At 40.3% G+C, this 23,608-nt stretch overlaps 1 protein-coding gene across 2 annotated transcripts in view; it reads right to left on the bottom strand.

Annotated features, from left to right (window-relative positions):
• The window catches only part of PCNX2 (pecanex 2), a 309,377-nt gene that overhangs the window by 85,457 nt on the left and 200,312 nt on the right, over positions 1-23,608 (bottom strand). For both annotated transcript variants that reach the window (XM_024927813.4, XM_034949151.3), the window contains one exon: positions 18,073-18,202. In XM_024927813.4, the coding sequence (XP_024783581.4) occupies positions 18,073-18,202 (130 nt within the window). The remainder of the gene's footprint in view (positions 1-18,072; positions 18,203-23,608) is intronic.

Raw genomic sequence — 23,608 nt, 5'->3', positions numbered from 1 at the left:
TGTTTTTAGGTCTTTGAAGAATTGCCACACTGATTTCCACATGGTTGAACTAATTTACACTTCCACCAACAGTGTATAAGCATTCCTTTTTCTCTGCAACTTCCCAGCATCTGTTATTCTTTGACTTTTTAGTAATAGCCATTCTGACTAGTGTGAGATGGTACTTCACTGTGGTTTTGATTTGCATTTCTCTAATAATTGATGATGCTGAGCATTTCTTTTATCATATGCTTGGCTGCATGTATGTCTTCTTTTGAAAAGTGTCTGTTCATGTCCTTTGCCCACTTTTTAATGGGGTTGTTTTTCTCTTGTAAATTTGTTTCAGTTCCTTATAGATGCTGGATATTAGACCTTTGTCAGATGCATAGTTTGTAAAAATTTTCTTCCATTCTGTAGGTTGTCTGTTTACTCTGTGGATAGTTTCTTTTGCTGTGCAGAAACTCTTCAGTTTAGTTAGATTCCATTTGTCAATTTTTGCTTTTGTTGCAATTGCTTTTGATGTCTTCATCATGAAATCTTTGTCTGTTCCTATATCAAAATGGTATTGCCTAGGTTGTCTTCCAGGGTTTTTATAGTTTTGGGTTTTACGTTTAAGTCTTTAATTCAACTTGAGTTAACATTTGCATATGGTGTAAGGAAGGGGTCCAGTTTCAATTTCTGCATATGGCTAGCCAGTTATGCCAGCACCATTTATTGAATAGGGAATATGTCCCTCATTGCTTGTTTTTGTCAGGTTGTAGGTGTGTGGCCTTATTTCTGGGTTTTCTATTCTGTTCCATTGGTCTATGTGTCTGTTTTTGTACCTGTACTATACTGTTTTAGTTACTGTAGTCTATCACTGATGGGCATTTAGGCTTATCAGATTGAGGACATTCTTTTATCCTAGTTTGTTTAATGTTTTTATCACAACGTAGTGTTGTATTTTGCAAAATGATTTTTCTGGATCAATTGAAATGGTCAAGTGTGGTTTTCTCCCATACTATTAATATAATCTATCATATTAATTGATTGTTATGTGTTAAACCACCCTAGCATTCTCATCTGGTCACAGTGTATAATCCTAATAAGGTGTTGAATTTGGTTTGACAGTATTTTTTGAGGATTTTTGCATCTACATTCATAAGAGAAATTGGTCTGAAGTTTTCTTCTTTCATGATGACACTCTCTGGCTTTGGTGTCAGGATGATACTGGCCCCACAGAATGAGTTAGGAATTGTTCCTTTCTTCAGTATATTTTGAAAGATTTGAGAATAATTGGTGTTAATTCTTCTTTCAACATTTTATACAATTCATCAGTGAAGTCAACTGGTCCTGGGCTTTTTCTTTGTAGGGAGTTTTTAAAAAAATTACTGATTAATTCTTTTTATTATATTTGTTATAGTCTATTTAGATGTTCTGTTTATTCTTCAGTCAGCTTTGGTAGTTTGTATGTCTTTAGGAATTTCTCCATTTCATCTAGGTTACCTAATTTGTTGAAATACAAGGGGTCGTAGAATTCTCTTATAGTTCCTTTTAATTATGTAAGGCTAGTAATAATGTCCTCACTTTTATTAGCAATTATAGTACGTTGAGTCTTGTTTTTAACTTGGCCATTCTAGCTAAAGGTTTGTCAATTTATGTTTTCAAAAAACAAACTTTTGATTGTATTTATTCTGTCATTTTTCTACTCTTCATTTTCATTGATCCCTAGTCTAATCATTCTGTCTGCTTGCTTTGGATTTTGTACACTCTTCTTTTTCTAGTTCTTTAGGTGATTTATTTGAGATCTTTAAAAAAATTTTTTTGAGAAGAGGTCTCACTATGTTGCCCAGGCTGGTCATGAATTCCTGACCTCAAGCAATCCTCCTGCCTCAGCCTCTGAGTAGCTAGGATTACAGGCACAGGCCACCATACCTGGTAATATCTTTCTTCTTATTATTATTATTATTTTTAGAGGCAGGGTCTTGCCCCTGTCACCCAAGCTAGAGTGCAGTGGCGTGATCATAGCTCACTGAAGTCTCTAACTTCTAGGCTCAAGCAATCCTCTAACCTCAGCCTCTTCAGTAGCTAAAACTACAGGTGTGCACCACCATATCCAACTAATTTAAAAAAATTTTTTTGAAGAGACCCATCTATCACTATGTTGCCCAGGCTGGTGGTATTAAACTTTTGACCTCGAGTGATCATTCTGTCTTGGTCTCCCAAAGTGCTGCAGTTATAGGCATGAACACCACCATGTCTGGCCTTATTTTAAAGATCTAGGCATTTACAGCTATGAATTTTCCTCTGAGAACTGCTTTTCCTACCTTCCATAAGTTTTAATAAATTATATTTTATTTTCATTCATCTTGAAGTAGTTTTTAATTTTCTTTGAGATTTCTTCTTAGAACCATTGGTTGTGTGTTTTAATTTATATATATTTGGAAAATTTCCAAATTTGCTCTTGCTATTAATTTTCTATTTTATTCTATTGTGGCCAGAGAACATTCTTTGTATAATTTCAGTTTTTAAAAATTTATCGAGGATTGTTCTGTGGTCTAGTAGATGGTCCATTGTGGAGAACAGTTTATGTACGCTTGAAAAGAATGTGTACCTAAAAAACTTTTGCTTTGCAAAACATTTTGTTATGAGGACAAAAAGACAAGCTACAGACTGGAATGAAATATTTGCAAAACATATATCTAAGAGAGTACAACTATCTGAAATAGGTAAGAAATTCTCAAAATTCAACAGTAGAAAAAAAGTCCAATTAGAAAATGAGCAAAAGACATGAATAAACATTTCACTGAAGAGACTATAGAGATGGCAAATATGCTCAAGAAAAGATAATCAAAATCATTTGCCATTAAGGAAATGCAAAGTAAACCCAATGAGCTATCACTGTATACCCCTCAGAATGGCTAAAATAAAAAATAGTGAAAACATGAAAATACTGCCAAAGATATGAAGAAACTTGATCTCTCATACATTGTTGGTGGAGATGTAAAGTGGTATAGCCCCTCTGGAAGAGTTTTACAGCTTCTTTAAAAAAGGAAAAGAAAACTAAAAAAAATACTACATTATGAGACAGCAATGGCATTCTTGGAAATTATCTCAGAGAAGTGAAGATTTATGTTCACATAAAAACCTATAAACAAGTGTCCAAAGAAGCTTTATTCATAATAGCTCCAAACTGGAAACAACCCAGAAGTCCTTCAATGGATGACTTATTAGACTCTGACACATCCATACCACGGAACTACTCAGCAATATAATAAAATAAACTAATGACACACACAACTTGGATGAATCTCCACTGAATTATGTTGTGTGAAAACAGGCAATCCCAAAAGGTTAAACAGTGTAGGATTCCATTTATGTAACATTCTTGGAATGACAAAATTATAAAGATGGAGAACAGATTAGAGGTTGACAGGAGTTATGAAGGGAGCAAAAAGGGACAGGGACAGGAAGGAAGTATGTGTGCTCTCCAACAGGAGAGGTCTCTGTGGTGATGGAAATCTTCTGGTTTTTTGTTTTTGTTTGTTTGTTTGTTACGTGTCACTAATTTGAAGCTTGGATAGAAATCTTCTGTATCTTGAATGTATCAACATCAATATCTAGGTTGTGATAGTTTTGCAAAATGTTATCCCTGGGGGAAACTGGTAAAGAATACATGGGCTCTGTCTCTATTATTTCATTCAACTGCATTTGAATCTGCAGTTAGCTTAAAACACACACACACACACACACACACACACACACAAAACAGAAAAGAAATCTCCATTGCGAATAGCAGGCCTGAACATAGTGACTACCATGCATTCATCTACAATTTGTATGTCTGATTCTAACGTGCTTACACCTTAAATTAGTATTATTTCTTCCATTTCAGCAAGAAAAATCCAAGACTACTCAATATTTTAAATACAGAATATGAACTTCAACTATTCATTCAGTGGAAAGTCATAAATATTTAGGGGGTGAAAAATGTTTCTTCTCTTTCTGCAAATGCAACTAATAAAAATAGTAATAAAAAATCCAAGTTGCTTGCTGTTGGGCAAAAAGTCAGCCAACTGGGAAATTGAATAAATGAAGAGGCAGACAGTTTTAAGTGATTCATAAAGATTAAATTATCAGAGTACTGCTGAGTTTTCCCCCAAGTTTAATTTGACTGATTTAAGGTTTCGACTTCTGGCTGTTACATTCTTCTGGTAAAAGGGGAGGTCCAGTGCCATTTATTTGAGTGTTTTATTTAGAGTTGTGAGTGAAACTTCTCCTGGGGATGAAGACATGTTTATTTCATTCATAAGTTACCTGTGGTGTATACAGGATTTGGATCGAGATGAACTGGGCTTTTGACATGCATTTCCCCATATAGCAAAAAGAAACTATGATCTTTAGCAATGGAACTGCAGTAATTTGTGCAGTGACACACTCAGCTGTGATGAGTTAAGTCAGGACCTTCAGTTTTTGTAGCCACTTGTCTCGGGAGAGGCAGCAACTTGAGAAGACACATTCTCTGAACACAATGCCCATTATACCCGGTGCAGTTTTCTAGTTGAGGGATTTGGCGTTAATAAAATCACACAGCAATGTTTCTTGCTCAGACGGACCTCACTTTTCCTTTGCTATTTCCTTCACTCCTAAAAGTGTAACACTGTACTTCGCTCACTTTAAATCTTAAAATCTATTACCAAATCAAATCCAACTAAAATTACACTTCTTATTCTACAATCATCTTGAGACACCTTGTCAAATCATTTACACCTTGACTAAACTTATAAATGAAGAAATTTATTATATGCAAGCTTGACATCTCATGTTTGCATTTTTATGATATGGTACCCCATGTAAAATAATTTGGCTTGGAAACATTGCACTAATGATAAGGTGAGGGGAAGGGGAGTGCCCAAGAACAAGTCTGCAGCTGTAAGTCAACAAACATGATTTCTGGTTTTTCATTTGATTTATGATTTATTAAATTATTTGAGGGGTGTAAAGGAGAGGATCACCTCATTATTCTGACCCCTAGTTTTCTGAATGTCTAAAATAGCAAATAAACATAGCATAGGGCTTTTGGTAGGAAATTAAAACACAGAGCCGCATCTATGACTGCCTACTGCAAAACTAAACAGGTAGTCACTTTAGCCTTGTAACAGACCAGTCACCCAAGGGAAGGATAAGTGACAAAGAATGAATAGGAAATAGTTCTATGTCACTGCATCAGTACATCTGGGTATATATAGATTTTATTTTGGTGGGGGGAAGGAATAGTATTTTTCATTCTGACAATATTTTACATTTGTTTTTAAATTAGATTTTTCAAATACTTAGATTGTGTCAAATCTTGACTCTAGGAGCACAGGGACAAAATTTGACAGAAAATGAGTTCACTCATCTCTCCTCAACCCTCACCGGTGTTTTCCTAAAACAGCCTCTTGGAAAACAGGGAAAAACACCCTCAGAAGCCTTCCCCAGTGGCTCCTGTTTACCAGTGATAACGTTAACTATCAAGTGAGCGCTCTACTATTCTGCACTACTCCTAAAATTAGGCTTCTTGAAACTTTTCCTACCCAAACAATTTTCTTTAACATCTACTAAGATCTCTCTTTCCTTCCTTTCTCCCAAATCTGTCCTATGCCTCTCTCACAAAGTCTTCCCTGACTACAGGCAAATAAGCTCCAACTACGCAACCTCTAAAGCCAATAATAATCAATTTAGAAAGCACCCTACTAAGATATTACAAAATATAAAAAGAAATATAAATATTAAATTGCCCTTATTTTTACTGGGTAATTTTTTTCTAATTCTCATGTATATAATTATTTTGACTTTACTGGCCACTTTTCATTTAAAAAATCATGAAAGGGAGCATCTATTTAGTTTAATTTACAGGGAGAGCCAAACACAGCAATCCATAGGTGAAAGAGCATTATAAGCCCTATGGAGTGGAGATGATGACAGAATGCTTCCAAAGTGACAAGAAAAATTAGAGAATGGTTTTGTATATTCATATTATATATTAATTCCACTCATGAATCAAGAGCACTGTGTACCAAGAAGCAGCAACTCTATGTAAGGCCTGGGCAAGGTCTTTGCTTTCAATAAAGTGGGATTAGAGTCAGTCTTAGAAACATGCTCAGAGTCACAAGATTAAACAAGCACATGGCTATCAGAATCCTACAGAATGAGTCTCACAGAGCCTCAAATGCAAAAGCCTCCCAGTACCTACAGTGGTCTGCTGTTATAACAAAGAATGAGAACACACCGTGGAGTGGCCTGTGACAGTCACTTGGAGTATTGGCTGATCTCAGGGAAGACGTTTTAATTAGAAATGCTCAGGATTCTTGGCCTTGGGGATTAAACCCTCACTGTCCAGATGTTTCAAATCTGCCTAAGAAATCTCCTGCATCATATTTATTTGAGCCACGTAGTAAAACAGTTTAAGACAATGTAAATTTAAAAGCTGCATATGTCCTGCCTTTCTTTGTTTAGAATAGATCAGTTCCATCTCTAACACTTTCCTAAAAGCTGGACGAACTAAGGATCCTCCCCTCACTTGCTATAGTGATTTAGAACAGGGTTCTGCCCTCCTGCTGTACAAGGCTTACACTCCCTGCGACCATCCATCAACCTGAATCACTCACAAAGCCTCGCTCCTGGGTGACCTTGAAGCATCAGCAGCAGCAGACAGCTGGGAAGCAGCTGGCAGATTCAACGCTTCCCTGCAGTCGCATGGTCGGCTACACTATTCTGCACTTTTCAAATACTTTAACTGCTCAGCAAAAACTAACAGGACCCTGAGTAAAATTATGCACCACAGCACAATGCATAATAAGCTCAAAGCAACGCTGTTTGAGAAATTCAACATACTGGACTTCCTCAAAAGCATCAGCTTTCTGGAATATATGTGTATAATAGTTCATTTCCATACCTCACGTGTCAAACCTTACATGCAAGAGTTTTTTCATCCGTTAGCAAAACAGTGGGATGGGGTCAAGTTCATAATTTGGCTTCTCAGAAGTAACAGCATTCAGACACAAATTCTAGGTGAGGAAATCTGAGGCAGAGAAGGGAAGTGGAAGGACCGGCCTAAGTCATAGGGCACCTTGGTGATGGGGCAAGGGGAGCTTAAAGCTCTTTTGTCTGCCACTCAGCCCTGGAGGTACAATAGGGGATGGATGCCAGCACCTTCTCTGGCATTCTAGGCTACTTAGTGACACAGAATTATGGCAATAAAGGTATGCTTTTGTGCCATCACTCCCTAAAACTAAAAGGTGGCCGGGTGTGGTGGCTTACACCTGTAATTCCAGCACTTTGGGAGGCCGAGGCGAGCAGATCATGAGGTCAGGAGTTTGAGACCAGACTGGCCAATGTAGTGAAACCCCCGTCTCTACTAAAAATACAAAACATTAGTCGGGCATGGCGGCAGGCACCTGTAATCCCAACTACTTGGGAGGCTGAGGCGGGAGAATCACTTGAAGCTGGGAGGAGGAGGAGGTTGCAATGAGCCGAGATCATGCCATTACACTCCAGCCTGGGCGACAGTGCAAGACTCCGTCTCAAAAAAAAAAAAAAAAAAAAGTAAAAGGTAAGGGAGAAGGATTCCTTTGATAAAAGCCATTACTTTCTTTTATTAGGAGTCTTTTGATTTCAAGTGACAGAAAACTCAACTCAAAATGGCTTAAGTGAAATAAAGAATTCAGTGGCTCACAAAGCTGAAAGGCCCTTTTAAGCCTCGGTGGACTCAGGGGATAGGGGAGCGTCATCATTCTCTGTGTCCCTCGGCCCAGCCTTCCTTTGTGTTTGCTGTGTCCTCAGGACAGTTCTTGCTTTGTGGTGCCAAAGGACTGCTAACAGCAATAGGCTTGCACCCCACACCACCAAGTCCACCGGGAAGGAAGGAAATTCCCTTCCCTGCTGGTCCCCAAACACTAAAGTCCCGGAACTCACTCTGGCTAGACAAGAACAATATACCTCTGGGACGCCAGGCTTCACACCTTTTCTTTCTCTGGCTTTGGCCCTCTTGACCATAGTCTCATGAACTTGTTTGTTTCCCACTTGCCTGTGCCCTAATGTAAGTCTTCCCAGAGTGAAATGAAATAGGAGGCAGGCGCTACCCTGCTGTCTGTTCCCAGGTCTGTCCCATATGTCCCCAGCCAGTTGGGTGAGATTTACTGACTTCAAACTTTGATCTCTTTTCCAGTACCTCAGTCCATCTTGACATTTCTATGTTATCATACATAACTACGATTTTTTGGGGGGGCTGGTTTCTCCTTATTTCTATTTCGTTTGGAAAGTTCAAGAGTTGGTCCATATTCCTACTTGGGCCGTACCTGTCAATCCCAGTACCTGCTGTCTCCCCAAACATGGTCCTGTAGTAGCTAAACCATGTTAATGCTGAAACAAGTCATTTTCATCCACACACACACACACACAAACACATGCACACACACACACATGCACGCATCTTGTCTTAAGTCACTTTAGGCTGCTCTTTAAAAAATACCATAAACCAGGTGGCTTATAAACAACAGAAATATGTTGCTCCAGTTCTGGAGGCTGGAAGTCCGAGATGAGGGTGTCAGCATGCTCAGGTTCTATTAAGGGCCTCTTCCAGGTTGCAGAATGCCAAACTCTCACTGTATCCTCCCATGGAGGAAAAAGGGGCTAGAGAGCTCTCTGGGGTCCCTTTTATGAGGGCACTAATTCCATGCATAAGAGCTTCACTCTTATGACCTAATCACCTCCTGAAGGCCCCACCTCCTAATACCATCGCACTGTGGGTCAGCATTTCAACCTATGAATCTGGGGGAGAAGGGACCCAAACATTCAGTCCACTGCAATCCTCAAAGTGAATCTCATGCATTTTCATATTTCCCAAAACTTTCATTTGTGTATCCATCTGGACAACTCTGAGTTCTGCCTGGGGAGGAAGATTCCTGAAGACTCCTTGTTAGCTCCCAGTTAAAATAAGAGCATTTGAAAATCCCTTTCCCAGATGTGTGAAGTTATTTAACACCCTAGAAAATCAAGGGCAGGTCATAGCCTCAAATAGGGATTTCTCAAATCACCCATTTAAAAAGCTACCACATCTGGGCCGGGTGTGGTGGCTCATGCCTGTAATTCCAGCACTTTTGGAGGCCGAGGCGGGTGGATCACGAGGTCAGGAGTTCAAGACCAGCCTGGCCAAGATGATGAAACCCCATCTCTATTAAAAATACAAAAATTAGCCAGGCATGATGGCAGGTGCCTGTAATCCCAGCTATTTGGGAGGCTGAGGCAGAGAATTGCTCAAACCTGGGAGGCGGAGGTTGTAGTGAGCCGAGATCACGCCACTGCACTCCAGCCTGGGCTGTAAAGTGAGACTCCATCTCAAAAATAAAAAAATAAAAATAAATAAAAAGTTGCATCTGTATTAATTAGCTCAACCCCCTTTCTGGGCCTGAGACTGTATTCAGAATCTCGGATGGTCACTTGTTGTCCATGAGGATCATCGAGGCTTCATTCCTGTTCTTATGCATCCCTGCTTAGCGTCTGGAGCTGTAAGAACCAGGCCGGGGCCATGGGGAAGCATCAGGAAGCCTCTCTTCAGGAAAAGGAAAAGACAAACATGCAAGCTGATGACTTGCAAAGTGGCCACTCACCACGCTTTCTTGCAGCCTGAAGACAGGGACTCCATTCTTTTGAGCTGTGAATGTTTTGTGGTCCAGTGATGAGTATGAAAACTCAAAGCTCAGCCTAATGATTCTAAGGGTGGTCTTGGCAAGCTGCATTGCTTCTGACCTGCAGTGGTTCTGACCTGTCCTACTCTGAGCAAATGCCTCGGGGCTCTGAGCTGCAGCTGCTTTCCTTTCCAGACAGGCCTCTCTGACCTGTCCTACTCTGAGCAAATGCCTCGGGGCTCTGAGCTGCAGCTGCTTTCCTTTCCAGACAGGCCTCTCTGGCCACACAGGGCTCTTGTGATGGTGCCTTCCTTTTAAGGCTCTCATGGGCAAATGCATTAACTGGCATTCTGTGTGTGTTTGTGTGTGTGTGTGTGTGTGTGTGTGTGTCCTCTGAGAGGCTTCAGGATATAACAGGAAGCATGTTCTGGGCTTGGAATAAGATCAGCCCTGGGTTAATATTGTGGCTCAGCTGCTCACTTGTTCTGTGACCTTGGGCAAGTTCTTTAACTTCCTTGAGTTTCTTTTTTCTGATCTGTCAAATAAGAAAAATGAAAGTCTACTTCCAGAGTGAATGTTAGGACTGGAATGAATATATTAGAGAAGATGAGCAGATGTTCAATAAATACAAGAAGATGAGGATCGCCATTGTTACTGCTACTACTGCTGCTCCACTCCCACTACTGTTATTATTACCATTAAGAATAATAGATCCAGGGCCCAACGTACAACCTAAGTATGGGTCTGAAAGCTCTAATAGACTTCGGATTCCTGACAAAGGAGATTCATGACATTTATCTCAGCAGTAACTAAAACAAGGGCATCGAACAAATAAAAATGTGTTGCGTTCCTTGTCATGGCATATCCAGGCACCTTGCAAACGTATCCAAATAAATTATGGGGTAACTTAACTGCAAGTCAATATATGTAAATCCCTCCCTGGCATAACTTTAAAGGAAGGGCAGCTTTTAATTACAGGGTTGCATTGTACTATTAACCCATAAGCCAGAATAAGCGGCCTGCTTTGTACTTAAGAAAAAAAATTGCCTTTTGAGAAGCTCAATGCTTTGCAAAGATCTTACAAGTCACCCTTAAAACAGCTTAGTGGGTAGGAAGCATTCAGCAATATTCATTTGGAAAAAGTTAAAAAATAAACTGTGAAGTTGAGAACTTCTTTCTTTGATTGCCTGATCAAGCCAGGTATTTGTTAATACAAATCATGAATGAAACTCCAGATGGTGACAGGTAATCCCATCTGCTGCCAAACTGAGGGGGCTGGAGGCGTGAAAGATGACATGAATGAAACTGACCTCTATGGGCTGGAATATTGAGTTAAAACCAATAAGAGGAGAGTTGAGAGCGGAAATGGAAACTTCCTCTTTTCAGTAAACCACACTCACGCATAAGATCAGGATGAAGAAGGGTCAGCTCAGCAAATATTGTGTAAAATAATGAGACATTTTAGATTTTAAGAGGCATGAATGAGAGCAGGACGCCTGGTTTGCAGAATAGGTCCTTCTACTGAGAACCAATGAGATGACCTCTGGAGCAAGGTGAAGGTGGGGAGGGTCAGGGACAATCCACTGAACATCTAGATGAGGCCGACTAGGATTTCCAAGGTCTAGACCATTTCACACAAGGAACAGTTTGTACCATTTGGCCTGAAAAAGACGGTGGCAAAGGAAGGAGAGCTGCCTCCAAACTGGTAAAGAGCAGCAGGTGTAGGACTCAGCGTCTTGATGCTGTGTCAGCAGGGGTATCCAGGTGATATCACAAGGAGCCGATTCAACTCAATGAAGAGCTCACAGCTGTAACAGCACTCACAGGGGCTGCCGAGCAAGGCACCAGATCCGCTCCACCAGCAGCGAGAAGAGGCTGGATGGTCCAGAGCACAGAGGGGCTACCGTAATTCCTAAGGGTCCGTGCTATACTCATGTCTATATTACAAACCAACAAGGCGCTGGAAAACAACACAGTGAGATTCACGAGAGCTCACTAAGACTAGTTACAATATTTTTATCATTTATTTTGTTGTTAGATAAACCACAAAACCGTGGGACTTAGAGAGCCTATTATTCCATAAAGGCAGCTGTGATGCTCGAAGAACAGAACTGGAGCTCAGTGACTGGCCCAGGTATCAAAATAAACACGGTGCCTGAAGGGAAAAATAATATTTATAGGGCACCTCACAGCAGGCTGGCTATGGATGTGATGGTACACGATCTATATAATGTGTCATTTCCCCTGTTGATTTGACTGCCTTCTGCGGTTTCAGAAAGGACTTCAGGTAGATTGCAGGGATACGTAATATATGTCTAGTACAACTAGATTAAAAGCTGAATAAGAAAAGATAGAAATTTAGGAAAGGAAAATGAAATGGGGTCAGGAATAAGGATAAGGTATGTTGTACATAGAAACGACTTACACATTTACCACAGCAAACCATGTCTCTTTTGGTGTGTATGACTTCTGAGGAGTGATCATCTCATTTTACAGATGAGTTAACTGAGGCTCACAGACAAAGTAACGTCCCAAACACCTAACCGAGTGTATGTGCTGGGATTTTAATTGTGGTTTGACCAACCACAAAGCACAAAGCTTGTGCTTTCTGATGTTCTACCACTGCCTCAGTAAGAGATGAGGATTAAGTAGAACCAATTATTTCTTGCTGAGAAAGGCAGGTCCAAGGATACAGATGCAGAGTTGATACTTTTGCAGACCAGTCACACAGAGTGATTCCTGCTAGGTAAAGCCTAGCACAGTACACTCGCATAGATGATGCTTAATACACATTTGCCATAAAGGATAGCACCCAGAACAATGTAACATTTTACAACCAATCTGGATAGAATTCTAGATATGTAACCATCATGAAAGCTTTATTTCCCTTTCATCTAGCGCTGTAGGTCTAATGTATTTTACATTTTATAGAGGGTTTCTGACATATCAAAACAAAATCTCTGTTAATAGGAGTTTTCATTATTTTAGAAAGCTGAAAATAGTCAACTCCTTTAGAACAAAGATGTTTGCTGAGATAACTGGGCACATGTATCATGTAATTTCTGGCCTAAACATTTGTTTCATGTTAATGACAAAGTTTGGTTATTTAGTGACTGTTTATATACAAAGAGCAGGATGATAAATCATAATATCAGAATGTATTTCTAAAGCTTTCTAAAATGCTCTGACATTACGGGGATGTATAAACACAAAGCACTATTATACACTGCATTTGCTCTTGTTGCCCGGAATTAAAATAAAGACACCAGGCAGAGCTCATCAAGACAGATTTTTAAAGACCTTGTTAGTCAAGACCACCTCAGTCTAGCAGTGAGTGTTCTCACCCCAGCAAATGTGAAGCCAGATTAGGATTTCTATTTCCTCTGACATAATACTGTTAGACTTAATTCACTTAAGAAATATTTACAGGCCAGGCGTGGTGGCTCACGCCTGTAATCTCAGCACTTTGGGAGGCTGAGGAGGGCGGATCACAAGATCAGGAATTCAAGACTAGCCTGAACAACATGGTGAAACCCCATCTCTACTAAAAACACAAAAATTATCCAGGCGTGGTGGCGGGCCTCTGTAATCCCAGCTACTCGGGAGGCTGAGGTAGAAGAATCACTTGAACTCGGGAGGTGGAGGTTGCAGTGAGCTGAGATTGTGCCACTGCACTCCAGCCTGGGGAACAGAGTGAGACTCCGTCTCAAAAAAAAAAAAAAAAAAAGTACAGAACACCTGCTTTTTGCAGGGCCCCATTAGGCATACAAAAATGAAAACTAAACAAGTTCAGAATTGAAGGTATATATAGACTACACCAATCTTGAGTAGAATTTACTGATGGCCATAGCAGCAAATTTATTTTTCCAAACATGACTGCTACAGTACCTCTCCATCCTACAAACCACCCTTGAATCTTACCATATATCTACCAAGAGGCAGAATATAACTCCCCTTTCTCTGAATCTGGGTGGGTGAGTGACTTACTTGTAGAAAATAGAATGGGAGAGAATCGATGCTGCAGAACTTCTGAGGCTAGGCCAGAAAAATCAATGTAACTTTTATTAATACCTTACTCACTAGAAAACTTTTGCTGAAGCCCTGAGGCCACCATGCTCTCAGGAAGCCAAAATTCTGACTCACCTAGAGATTACACAGAGAGGTTCTGAGGCTACATGAAAAGAGAGAAAGATGTCCAGTTAGTCCCCAGCAGTTCCGATTCCCTATTTCAGTCCCAGTCACCACCTTTATAAGGGTCTCCAAATCACAACCACTCAGCCCAGCCCTTCCCAAATTCCTGACCCATAGAAGCCATGAGATATGATAAATTGTTTCCTGTTGTTTTAAGACAAAAACTAAGGTTTATAGAGATTTGTTATTGAGTAATAGACAACAAGAACATAAAGGCAAACTGTTAGAGGAATTTAGGAAAGGAAAGATAATTTTTAATTGGGGTGATCAGGACAACTTCATGGCAGAGTTGCCATTTAAGTTGGGCTTTGCCAACTAGGTGTGGACAGGAAATGAAGAGATTGAGGGAGGGAAGGTCATTCTATATGAAGAGTAAGATCCAAGGAGAGGTTCGGAATGGAAATTCACAGTATATGCTGTGTGGGAAAGTGTTGTGGGAGATGGGCTAGAAAGTTCGAGAAAGAAGGGTCTATATCTGTGCTTTCCAATATGGTAGCCTCCCATCACAGGTGGCTATTTAAATTTAAGTGGATTAAAAGTAAATGGAATTTAAAATTCAGTTCCAGCCGGGTGCAGTGGCTCACGCCTGTAATCCCAGCACTTTGGGAGGCCAAGGCGAGTGGATCACAAGGTCAGGAGATCGAGACCATCCTGGCTAACACGGTGAAACCCCATCTCTACTAAAAATACAAAAAAAAAAAGAAAAAAAAATTAGTCAGGCGTGGTGGCGGGCACCTATAGTCCCAGCTACTCGGGAGGCTGAGGCAGGAGAATGGCGTGAACCCGGGAGGCAGAGCTTGCAGTGAGCGGAGATCGTGCCACTGCACTCCAGCCTGGGCAACAGAGCAAGACTCCATCTCAAAATAATAATAATAATAATAATAATAATAAAATAAAAATAAAATTCAGTTCCTCCGTCAGACTAGCCCCATTTCAAGTGCTTGGTAGCCCTATGTGGCTGGTACCTGCCATATTGGAGAGCACAGACATAGAACATTTCCATTATCCAGAACTTCCTATTGGACAGTGCTGGTCTACATGGCATTTCTCCGTTTTCCTCAGGCACAATGAGCCACTGCAGGCTTTTGAGGAGAAGAGTGACAAGCTGAGAGCTGTGTTTTAGGACAGCTATCCTAGAGCTATGTGTGGGCAGAGAGTAGCAAGCAGGTTAGTTAGGAGGCTAGGGTAAAAAGGCAGACAGGGGACACATTTGTCATATGCCCTAGTGAGGCACAGAATCAGGGAACAGGAGGTCTGCAGGTTTCAGGACAGGCCAGTTCGGGGAGAAAAGGGACTAGCCGTGATTATCAGGTCACTGGTGATTTATTTATCACTTTCTTGAAGTATTAAAATGGTTTTGTTACACTGCAGCTCTCATTAGAGACCTGCACAAACAAAAGTCAGCTTTAAAAGATCTGCAGTAAAAACCAAGGGACTGGAAAGTGAGGGAGCAGAGGTGAAAAGAAAGAGGAAGCCAGGAGAGGGGACTGCTAGGTGGCCTCCAACACACACCCCCAGCCTGGTGGCAGCAGTTCATGGTGGTAAATGTGCTCACTAAAGCTCCAGACGAGAATGTCTTTTCAGGCGGCCCTTTTAAAGTGATGGAACAACTAGTACAAAATTAAACAGGATAAATGACGTTAACTGACTGGTCCTTTGTATCAGACTCAAAAGACGGTAATTAGAACGGCCACATAGAAACTCTGCAGTCAGAACACTAAAACTCATTAATGAGGATTTGAAACTTAAAAAAAGTTTTAAATAGATAGAATGAGCTTTCCAGAGTGTTTGTAAGGACCAGATGAGATTTCCTGTCACTTCCTTTCCTGGTACCCACCACTCTACTGTTGTGATTTCCCTCGACTGATCTTTTCAGCAGATGGGCCAGAGGACGCTGCGTTCTGATGCCTTCACAAAAGGCAACAATAGACCTTCAGCAGACTGGGTTTTGCACCAAGAACTCTCTCCTGCAGCAGAATTGAAAATTTCCTTCCACTTGGCTCCTTCGGAAAGACCTAGGAAAGGGCAGGTTTCCTTGTACATACCCACAGACCCTGAAGCCCTCTTCCAACCCATGAGAAGGGCAGCCAGAGGCAGACACCCCACACACACATACAGGGAACCTAGTGCTAATATCTGTGTTATTTGCTGATGAAAAGAATAAACGCGGCAGAATCACTTCTTTGTGGGACTGAATAAACATAAATCTTGCTCTAGAAGTCTGTATGTTTAAGTAACCCACATAAACTGACAATTCAGACCCAAACATCTCACTCAAAGATGGCTGAATTTTGGAAGTGAGGAGACTAAATAACAAAACACCTAACTCCTTTTGCGCAGGTATTAGAATGCCTCCCTCCAATGTCATCTCGGCAAAAAGATTCCCCTTTCCACTGCGGACACTTAAAATCCTTTCTGACTCAACTGAGAGGTGTTTCACTTCTATTGAATCTTCCCATGCCAGAAAGACGGATTCCCTATCTGAGAATAGAGGCAAAAAGAAATCTTTTGTACTGAGGACCAAGTTTTAAATATGTTGTACTTTCCTTTCCTGTTTAGGTGAAAGCATGAGAAAATGCCCCTCCTCTTATTTACAAGTATTTGCACTTTCCAGAAGCATGACTTTCAGAGTTCCAAAAAGGTCCCCCAAATTATTTTCTCCTAAAAAAGCTTAAAGAGAAGCCAACTGTGGTAGTTTTTTTTTACTCTCTGGCTCTGTAAATATGCATGTCTCTTTAGACAAATGCAAATGAGCAGCCTTGTTATGTGTGAATTTCAAGACAACTTTACTTTTATTGCAAAATCTACCTCTCTTAGAAGACAAGAAATCTGCCAGAAACCTGAGGACCTCCTTCAACTCCTCACGGGCCCGAAGTAGGGCTCACTGATTTGGTTAGTTTTCACCAGGGCACCCCTAAATGTGAGATTGTCTGAAGGAGATCCCCCCAAGTCATAGTAAACACCTACTAGCATGGGTCAAGCTGGGATAGGAACCTCCCTGCAGAGCAGTCAGAGAATAATCATCCTAGCTCAGGCCCACGTGGTGCTTACTTTGTGGCAGCCCCTGTTCTCCGTGTTTTATGTATGTTAATTCATTTTCTCCTCACAAGTCTATGAAGTAGGTCTTATGATTTCACTTCCATTTTACAGATGAGGAAAAGGAGGCCTGAAATGATCAGTGTTAAGTGGGAGAGATGAGGTGTGAACTCAGGCAGGCTGTGTTCTAATCCCTAAGCCACACCACCTGTGCCAGAAGGATGCAAATTTTATAAACCATCTCTCGGGAGACACATGAAGCCAAAGGTCTAACTTAATGATGGCCTCTGTGAGACATAAAAGACACATTGTAAAATGCTGGCACTCTGCAAAATGTAAACAAATTACGGAAAAAGGATTAGGGTTTAAAAGTAATAAATAGCACAAGTATGGCTAATAAATTAGGGCAGAGGAGATTGAAATGGAAGACCTGCCCCAACACATGGAGCAATGCAAAGGTGTCTGTCCCAGCTGAAGCCAACACATGGAGCAATGCAAAGGTCTCTGTCCCAGCTGAAGACCTCCAGGTACACATGCTTTTCTTCCCTGCTAGCTATTCTCAAGACCTTCCCCACAAATCATTAAGAGGTCTTTACGATTACTTGGTGAACCATTACTTCTCTCTTCTCACCTTTCCGTAAGAATAACACTCCTACTTCATCAATCACCAATTGCTTAAGGAAATTTATGACAGGTCCAAATAGTGAAGAAAAGGTGAAGAAATCATCTTCACTTTTATGCCACAAGTTTTATGGCACTCAGAAAAGTTGGTGGTCTCTTTTCCATAGAGCTGTGATGGCTGCCCACTTGTACAGGACTGTATATTTAGAATGCTCACAGAAGGGATGCTGCTACAGACAGGAAAAAAGTATGCCATCCAGGGGCCATCTTGGCATATCAAAGGACATTAACAGTGGCTTGTACCTTCCCCTAGGTCACCTACGAAAATTTGGCAGTGATAACTCACTTTTCCTTCACAACTGGTGAAACCTGGACTAGTATTCGTTGGCTAATTTGAAATCAGTCATGTTCTTTCCAGATCCCTGAGACCCAAGAGCTGAGTCAATGAACTGAGGAGGTCATCAAGAGAAACAGGTTTGGCCTGGCCCCACAGCAGGGGGAAGCCTAGAGCCAGGGACCTCCTAACAGAGGAAGGCAGAGGAGCCTTCTGAAGCACAAACTGGAGAAAAGCAATTGAGCACTGATTTTAGGATCTTACTTGTAGTTTTTCTCCCAGAATTTCACTGGCCTGACATATGATGTGATGAAAATGACACTCCCAAGAAATGGGCTCAATGGGGTAGAAAAGATTGATGTGGCAATCGTCTGAAAGAAAAGCATGGCAGAATCTGAGAATGTTGAGTTAAGGCAAAAAAAAAATTATGATTCTTAGATTTTTAAAATATTATTTCAAATTTTGATGAGTTTTCACTAAAGTCATTTTTTCCACCAAAGAAAGAACAAAGAACGCACACTTAATCTCTCTATGTATAGATTTATAAATATAAAACTTTCAGTAGTACCCTGCTAGGTCTCATTTCACCACCATGTAAACCAAATGATTCTCATAAAAATCTCAGCAGTCTTAGTCTGATTCATGGCAAAGGTTTAATATCTAAGGATTGAAAAGAACAGTTTCTTTTCACTAAGATTATTAGCTGAACAAAACACACTAGGGTACATTTGCTAAAGTATCAAGTAGCTTTGTAAATAATTAATATTAGATGATACTTTTTGAAAATAAATAATATAATTGTTTGGGAAGGTAGCATCTGTTTCTTGAAGAATGTTTTCCCACTGTTTGAAATATCTATCCATCTATCTATCTAGGTAGATGGATACACAGATAAACAGATATCGTATATTGAACACCACTGGTTCAATTCAAGTCATATCTAGTTTTTAAGCAAAAAACACCACATGCACATGAAGTAAGTGTTTTGTGGGTCAAGTTGCTTCTTTAGGCATTCTTATATGAGTTTCTCACGTACTGGCATGCATCAATTTCACACACCTTGCTTGATCAAAGAGGTAATTGCTCAATATTAAACTTAGCATGTCTGTTGCTTTTGGCTTAAGCCCAATGGATCCTTGGTGATTAGTCGCGAGGAGCCAGAAGCAACAGTTCTCTGAGCAAGCTGGTCCCTTCAGGTCTCACTCCATCACTGGAGACTCCCAGCTGCCAATCACTCACCATCATTGTGGTGCAGAGGTTCTGTGGGGCCTGTGGTTGGAAGCACAAGAGAGAACTGCTGGCCAGAATCCATGGGGGTGGCAGAAGTCAGTGGAGAGCCAGACTGCCCAGGTCGTATAATATCGACATCCTTCCTGGTCCTAGGGTATTAGGACTTGGATCATTCTACTACAGATCTGATCTGACCTCCTACAAGGCTGATCTTCCTGCTGGGAAGTTGTTGACAGCTGTATCTCTCTCACTGCTGAACTAAGGAGGATCTTATTTCTGTAACCCATGTTCCAAAAGTTCTGTCAGAGAGTAAAAAAGAAATGCTTGGCACAGACAGGAAGACTCTGCATTTCATTATCAAGAATATAGAAGTAACTCGGACTTCTAAGTAGTTTAACATAACGTTAAACAAATTATGTGATAAAGGGGTGGGGGTGGAAGTGGGGATTCCCTAACAGCCCTATTTATATGTAAGATATAAAAAAGGGAGTGAGTCTTGTGCTGTCCACACTTTCACATACATTTTCGTAGATTTAAAATCAGATTGAAAAAACGTAGCCAGGCATTGTGGTGCACACCTGCAGTCCCAGCCACACAGGAGGCTGAGGTGAGAGGATCTCTTGAGCCCAGGAGTTTGAGGCTGCAGTGAGCTAGAATTGCACTGTTGCACTCCAGCCTGGGCAACAGAGTGAGACCCTCCCTCAAAAAAAAAAAAAAATCATAATTTTTTTTTTTTCAAGAGTGACTTTTTTTTAAACTTTCTATTTACTCCCAAGCATTTTCAAGAGTAAAATGTCACATCCTCCATTAATAATCCATTCCAATGTTGAATTGTTTAGGTATCAAAAAGATCTCTATTGTGCTGCAATTTAAATCCAATTCTTTTTATTTTGACCTAGGTTCAAATAGAGAACTACAGAACAATATGCTACTGTGATATCTATTATCACCCATCAGTTTCCTCTTCTGAAAGCTGAAAATACCTAAATACTTCTGCCACAAAACACAACAAATTAGCTATTATGCTCCTCATCATTGGAAGAAAAGGGAATTGCATGCAAGATATCATTGAGTGAAGGTATCGAAAAAAAATATTAGAAAGCAGAGTCAGGTCAGAGGTGGAGTTTTCTGAGGGGCTGTGTTGAGAAGAAAGGAAGAGGGAGAAGTCCCCACATCAGGGGACAGAGGGTGTGATGGGGCTTGCAGAGGAACCAGGACAAAACCAAGTGGAGCCAGGGCTGGGCAGATGTGCTAATATGTGATCATCTGGCTAAGTCTGTGTAATTTTTAGAAGACAGTAGTCTTGCATGGTCTCTACACATATTAAAAGGGGGGCTGATGTGGCTCTTGTTTTTGATTCTAAAATTTCCCCAGAGATTACATTGTACATTTTTTAAATGCCAGAAACAATTATCCAAAATTTAAGAAGTGAGGAAACTGGGCTAGTCTAAAAATAAAGTTCAATGTGGTAGGAAAGGAAATGACGTTTAACAGGTTAGAGGGAGGGTGGCAGTGAATAGAGAGGATCTTTTTTTGGGGGAAGATCAGTAAAGAATTATAGCACACTCTGGGCAAATATGAAAGGCTGTCACTACTACTGGCAAGGCAGTACCAAGAAAGAAGAGCTACTAAGAGGAGTAGGCACATAAAGCCCTCTTTATTTCTTTCTAAGAGAAATAGCTGAGAGATTAACCTGAGGGGTAGATGCTCACTCCTTTAAAAGCACACTTAAAATGAAAACATCAATTATTTGTTTTGTTTGTTTTTTGTTTTTGTTTTTTTTGAAATGAAGTCTCGCTCTGTCACCCAGGCTAGAGTGCGGTGGCACCATCTCAGCTCACTGCAACCTCCGCCTCCCAGGTTCAAGCGATTCTCTTGCCTCAGCCTCCCGAGTAGCTGGGACCACAGGCGCCCACTACCATGCCCGGCTAATTTTTTTGTATTTTTAGTAGAGACGGGGTTTCACCGTGTTAGCCAGGATGGTCTCAATCTCCTGACCTCATGATCTGCCCTCCCTGGCCTCCCAAAGTGCTGGGATTACAGGCGTGAGCCACTGTGCCCAGCCAGAAAACATCAATTATTAACAGATTTTTAAAAATCATTAGAAGCGCAGAAGGATGCACCAAGTAGAAAGCAGCCCTCCCAATCTCCGGGTTTACTATAGAGAATCTGGCTAAGTATTTCTAATTATTAGAAGACAATGGTCTTGCATGGTCTCTACACATATTAAAAGGGTGAATATTCTCATCTTTCCCTGGAGGTTACAAGCTCAGAAGCTAACAGAGGCTATGGAGGGAGAAAACATGCTAGCACTGGAAAAAGCAATTTACCAAACAGTGCCCTGCTGGCCTGAAAGCTAATTCAATTCCAAAACAGAGCAAATTAGGCCCTTTTCAATGCTGAGATGGAGCCCACAGCTTCTTAATAGAGTGATAAAATAATTAACATTTCAAAATAAGCCAAGATCCAGGGCTGACACTTAATAACTTAATAGCTTTGTCTGGGTGGCATGTATATCTAGTTTTTCAACTATTGATCTCATTATATTCTGAACAGCATGATGTTGGACTCCAAGGAACAAATATCTACCTTTACAACTGATGAAGGATGAGGTGGCCGTCCATGGGTACGGGGGAGAGGGTAAAGATCCTGTCAGTGGCCAGCCTCCAGCCTCCAGGGAGGTCAATTTGAAGGCTCTGTATCTTAGCAGAAGGGGTGGAAGTGGGTGTCACTAACAGGGCCAGGCTTAGGAACAAAACAAGGGGATCCACTGAGTGCTGTAAAATGGAACCACCAAATGCCCAATAAAATCTGCATCTCGAATGTTTCCATGTTGTAAGACAATTAGTCTGTATATCGTGAAAGTATGTAAATTTAATGCTCACTGTGCACAAGCTGAGATAAATCCTAACGCTGTCTTTATTCTTATAGGACTTATTAAGTGCCAAATACCATGTGCTCATGTGTGAACCCTCAACACGAATACAGGGCAAGTATTTGAAAATTATGGTTCCCACAACAGTCTTAATTCAGTTGTGGAACTCCAAGGAATAATCAGTAATATTGAACTCACCTAACAAGGCATAAACACCAACAAGAAATGCTACAGACAGATGCAAGTCCAAAGTTATGACATCAGGAATTATAACCTCAAGTTTTAAATTCTTGGTGTAACTCCTCAACAACAAATTTGCATTAATCTAATCATTTTCATTTAATAAACATGCTTTAAATTCTAAAAAGGAAACTTTAGAAATACGTCAGAAAGAGATTAAAAATCAACTCAATATTTCACCTGTTTTTGTTTTAAAGGACTCTGGAAAACTGAAATTACTGGCTTTATAGAAAATGATTGCAGCTAAAGGGAAAGGGTGGTGCACAAGCTCAGGCTTTGCAAACATGTATATAATTTTCCTTAGCTTGTTCTGCCAAATGACCTTGAAACACTTTAGAAATATCAATGCACATCTAAGAATAGCAACATAGAACAATGTGTATTGTGAGATCCACTCTTCGTATGCTTAACATTTTTTTAAAAAAAAGTTAGGGCCTGGAAGAAATCATTTTTCAAAATATAAAATATATTGTCACTCAAGGATTATCCTAAGTATGTTTCCATTCCTGTACACCAAGTTAAGGTCATAGAGATTCCTTAAGAATTGTCTTAATGAGCCTTATGTAAATTTCATATGGAAGAGAGTTCTGAGTGGTCATTCAAGTTAGCTAACAGCAGCCCTGATGGATTGCCAGAGTTGAGAACTGTGGTTCACACACACTGATGGCATAAGAATCACCAAGAAAGCTTGTGGAAAGACAGATTCTAGGATCCCACCCAGTGAAATTTGATTTAAAAAGTATGAGTTGGGTCCAGGAATCTACTTAGTTAATTAGTTCCTCCAGGGATTCTGATGCAAGTGGTCCCTGTTTCCTGGGAAACACACAGGTTTAAAAACTCTAAATTCACTGGGAAGGAAAAGCTTTGAGGACATATTTTAGGCCTGAGTCAAAATTTAATTAATCTCTTTCTTCAAGAGTATTTTTAAAGCAATTTCTCTCTCTGCTTCCCCTTACCCACACGTGCACATATATAAAACTTAGCTATCAATGTCAAAGTGATGTTTAGAAGGAGCATCTCAAAATTTGTTATGAAGTAAATTAAAACTATTATGTAAACATTGTAAAACACACATGGAAACCAAGGCTTCTTGGCTAATAGCCACTAAAAGACCATAATTTAATTTTTTAGTCTTCCCAATGCTGTTTGTACCTAATCTTGTGTTTCTGAATATTACTGAAGTATAATATGATAACCATACTATAAAATAATATACACTTGATAAAAATGTATTGAATGCATTAACCCTATCCACAATGCTTAATAACAGCAAATTTATTTGCACTATTTTGCACAAGGCAACCCAATCATTTAAGTAGTTTAAAAGACAGGGTACCTTAATGCAGATCTGGGCATGGGAAATGGAAGGACCAGAAAAAATAAAAGTAACTCCTGAATATGCATTAAGAAGCAGGAAGAGTTCAAAATTAAGAAATATCTTTTAAGGCTAAGTGG

Source organism: Pan paniscus, chromosome 1 (assembly GCF_029289425.2).
Source record: "Pan paniscus chromosome 1, NHGRI_mPanPan1-v2.0_pri, whole genome shotgun sequence".
NCBI classification, from domain to species: domain Eukaryota; kingdom Metazoa; phylum Chordata; class Mammalia; order Primates; family Hominidae; genus Pan; species Pan paniscus.
The sequence above is the reverse complement of the archived record's forward strand: the minus strand, read 5'-3'. Positions and strand labels throughout refer to the sequence as shown.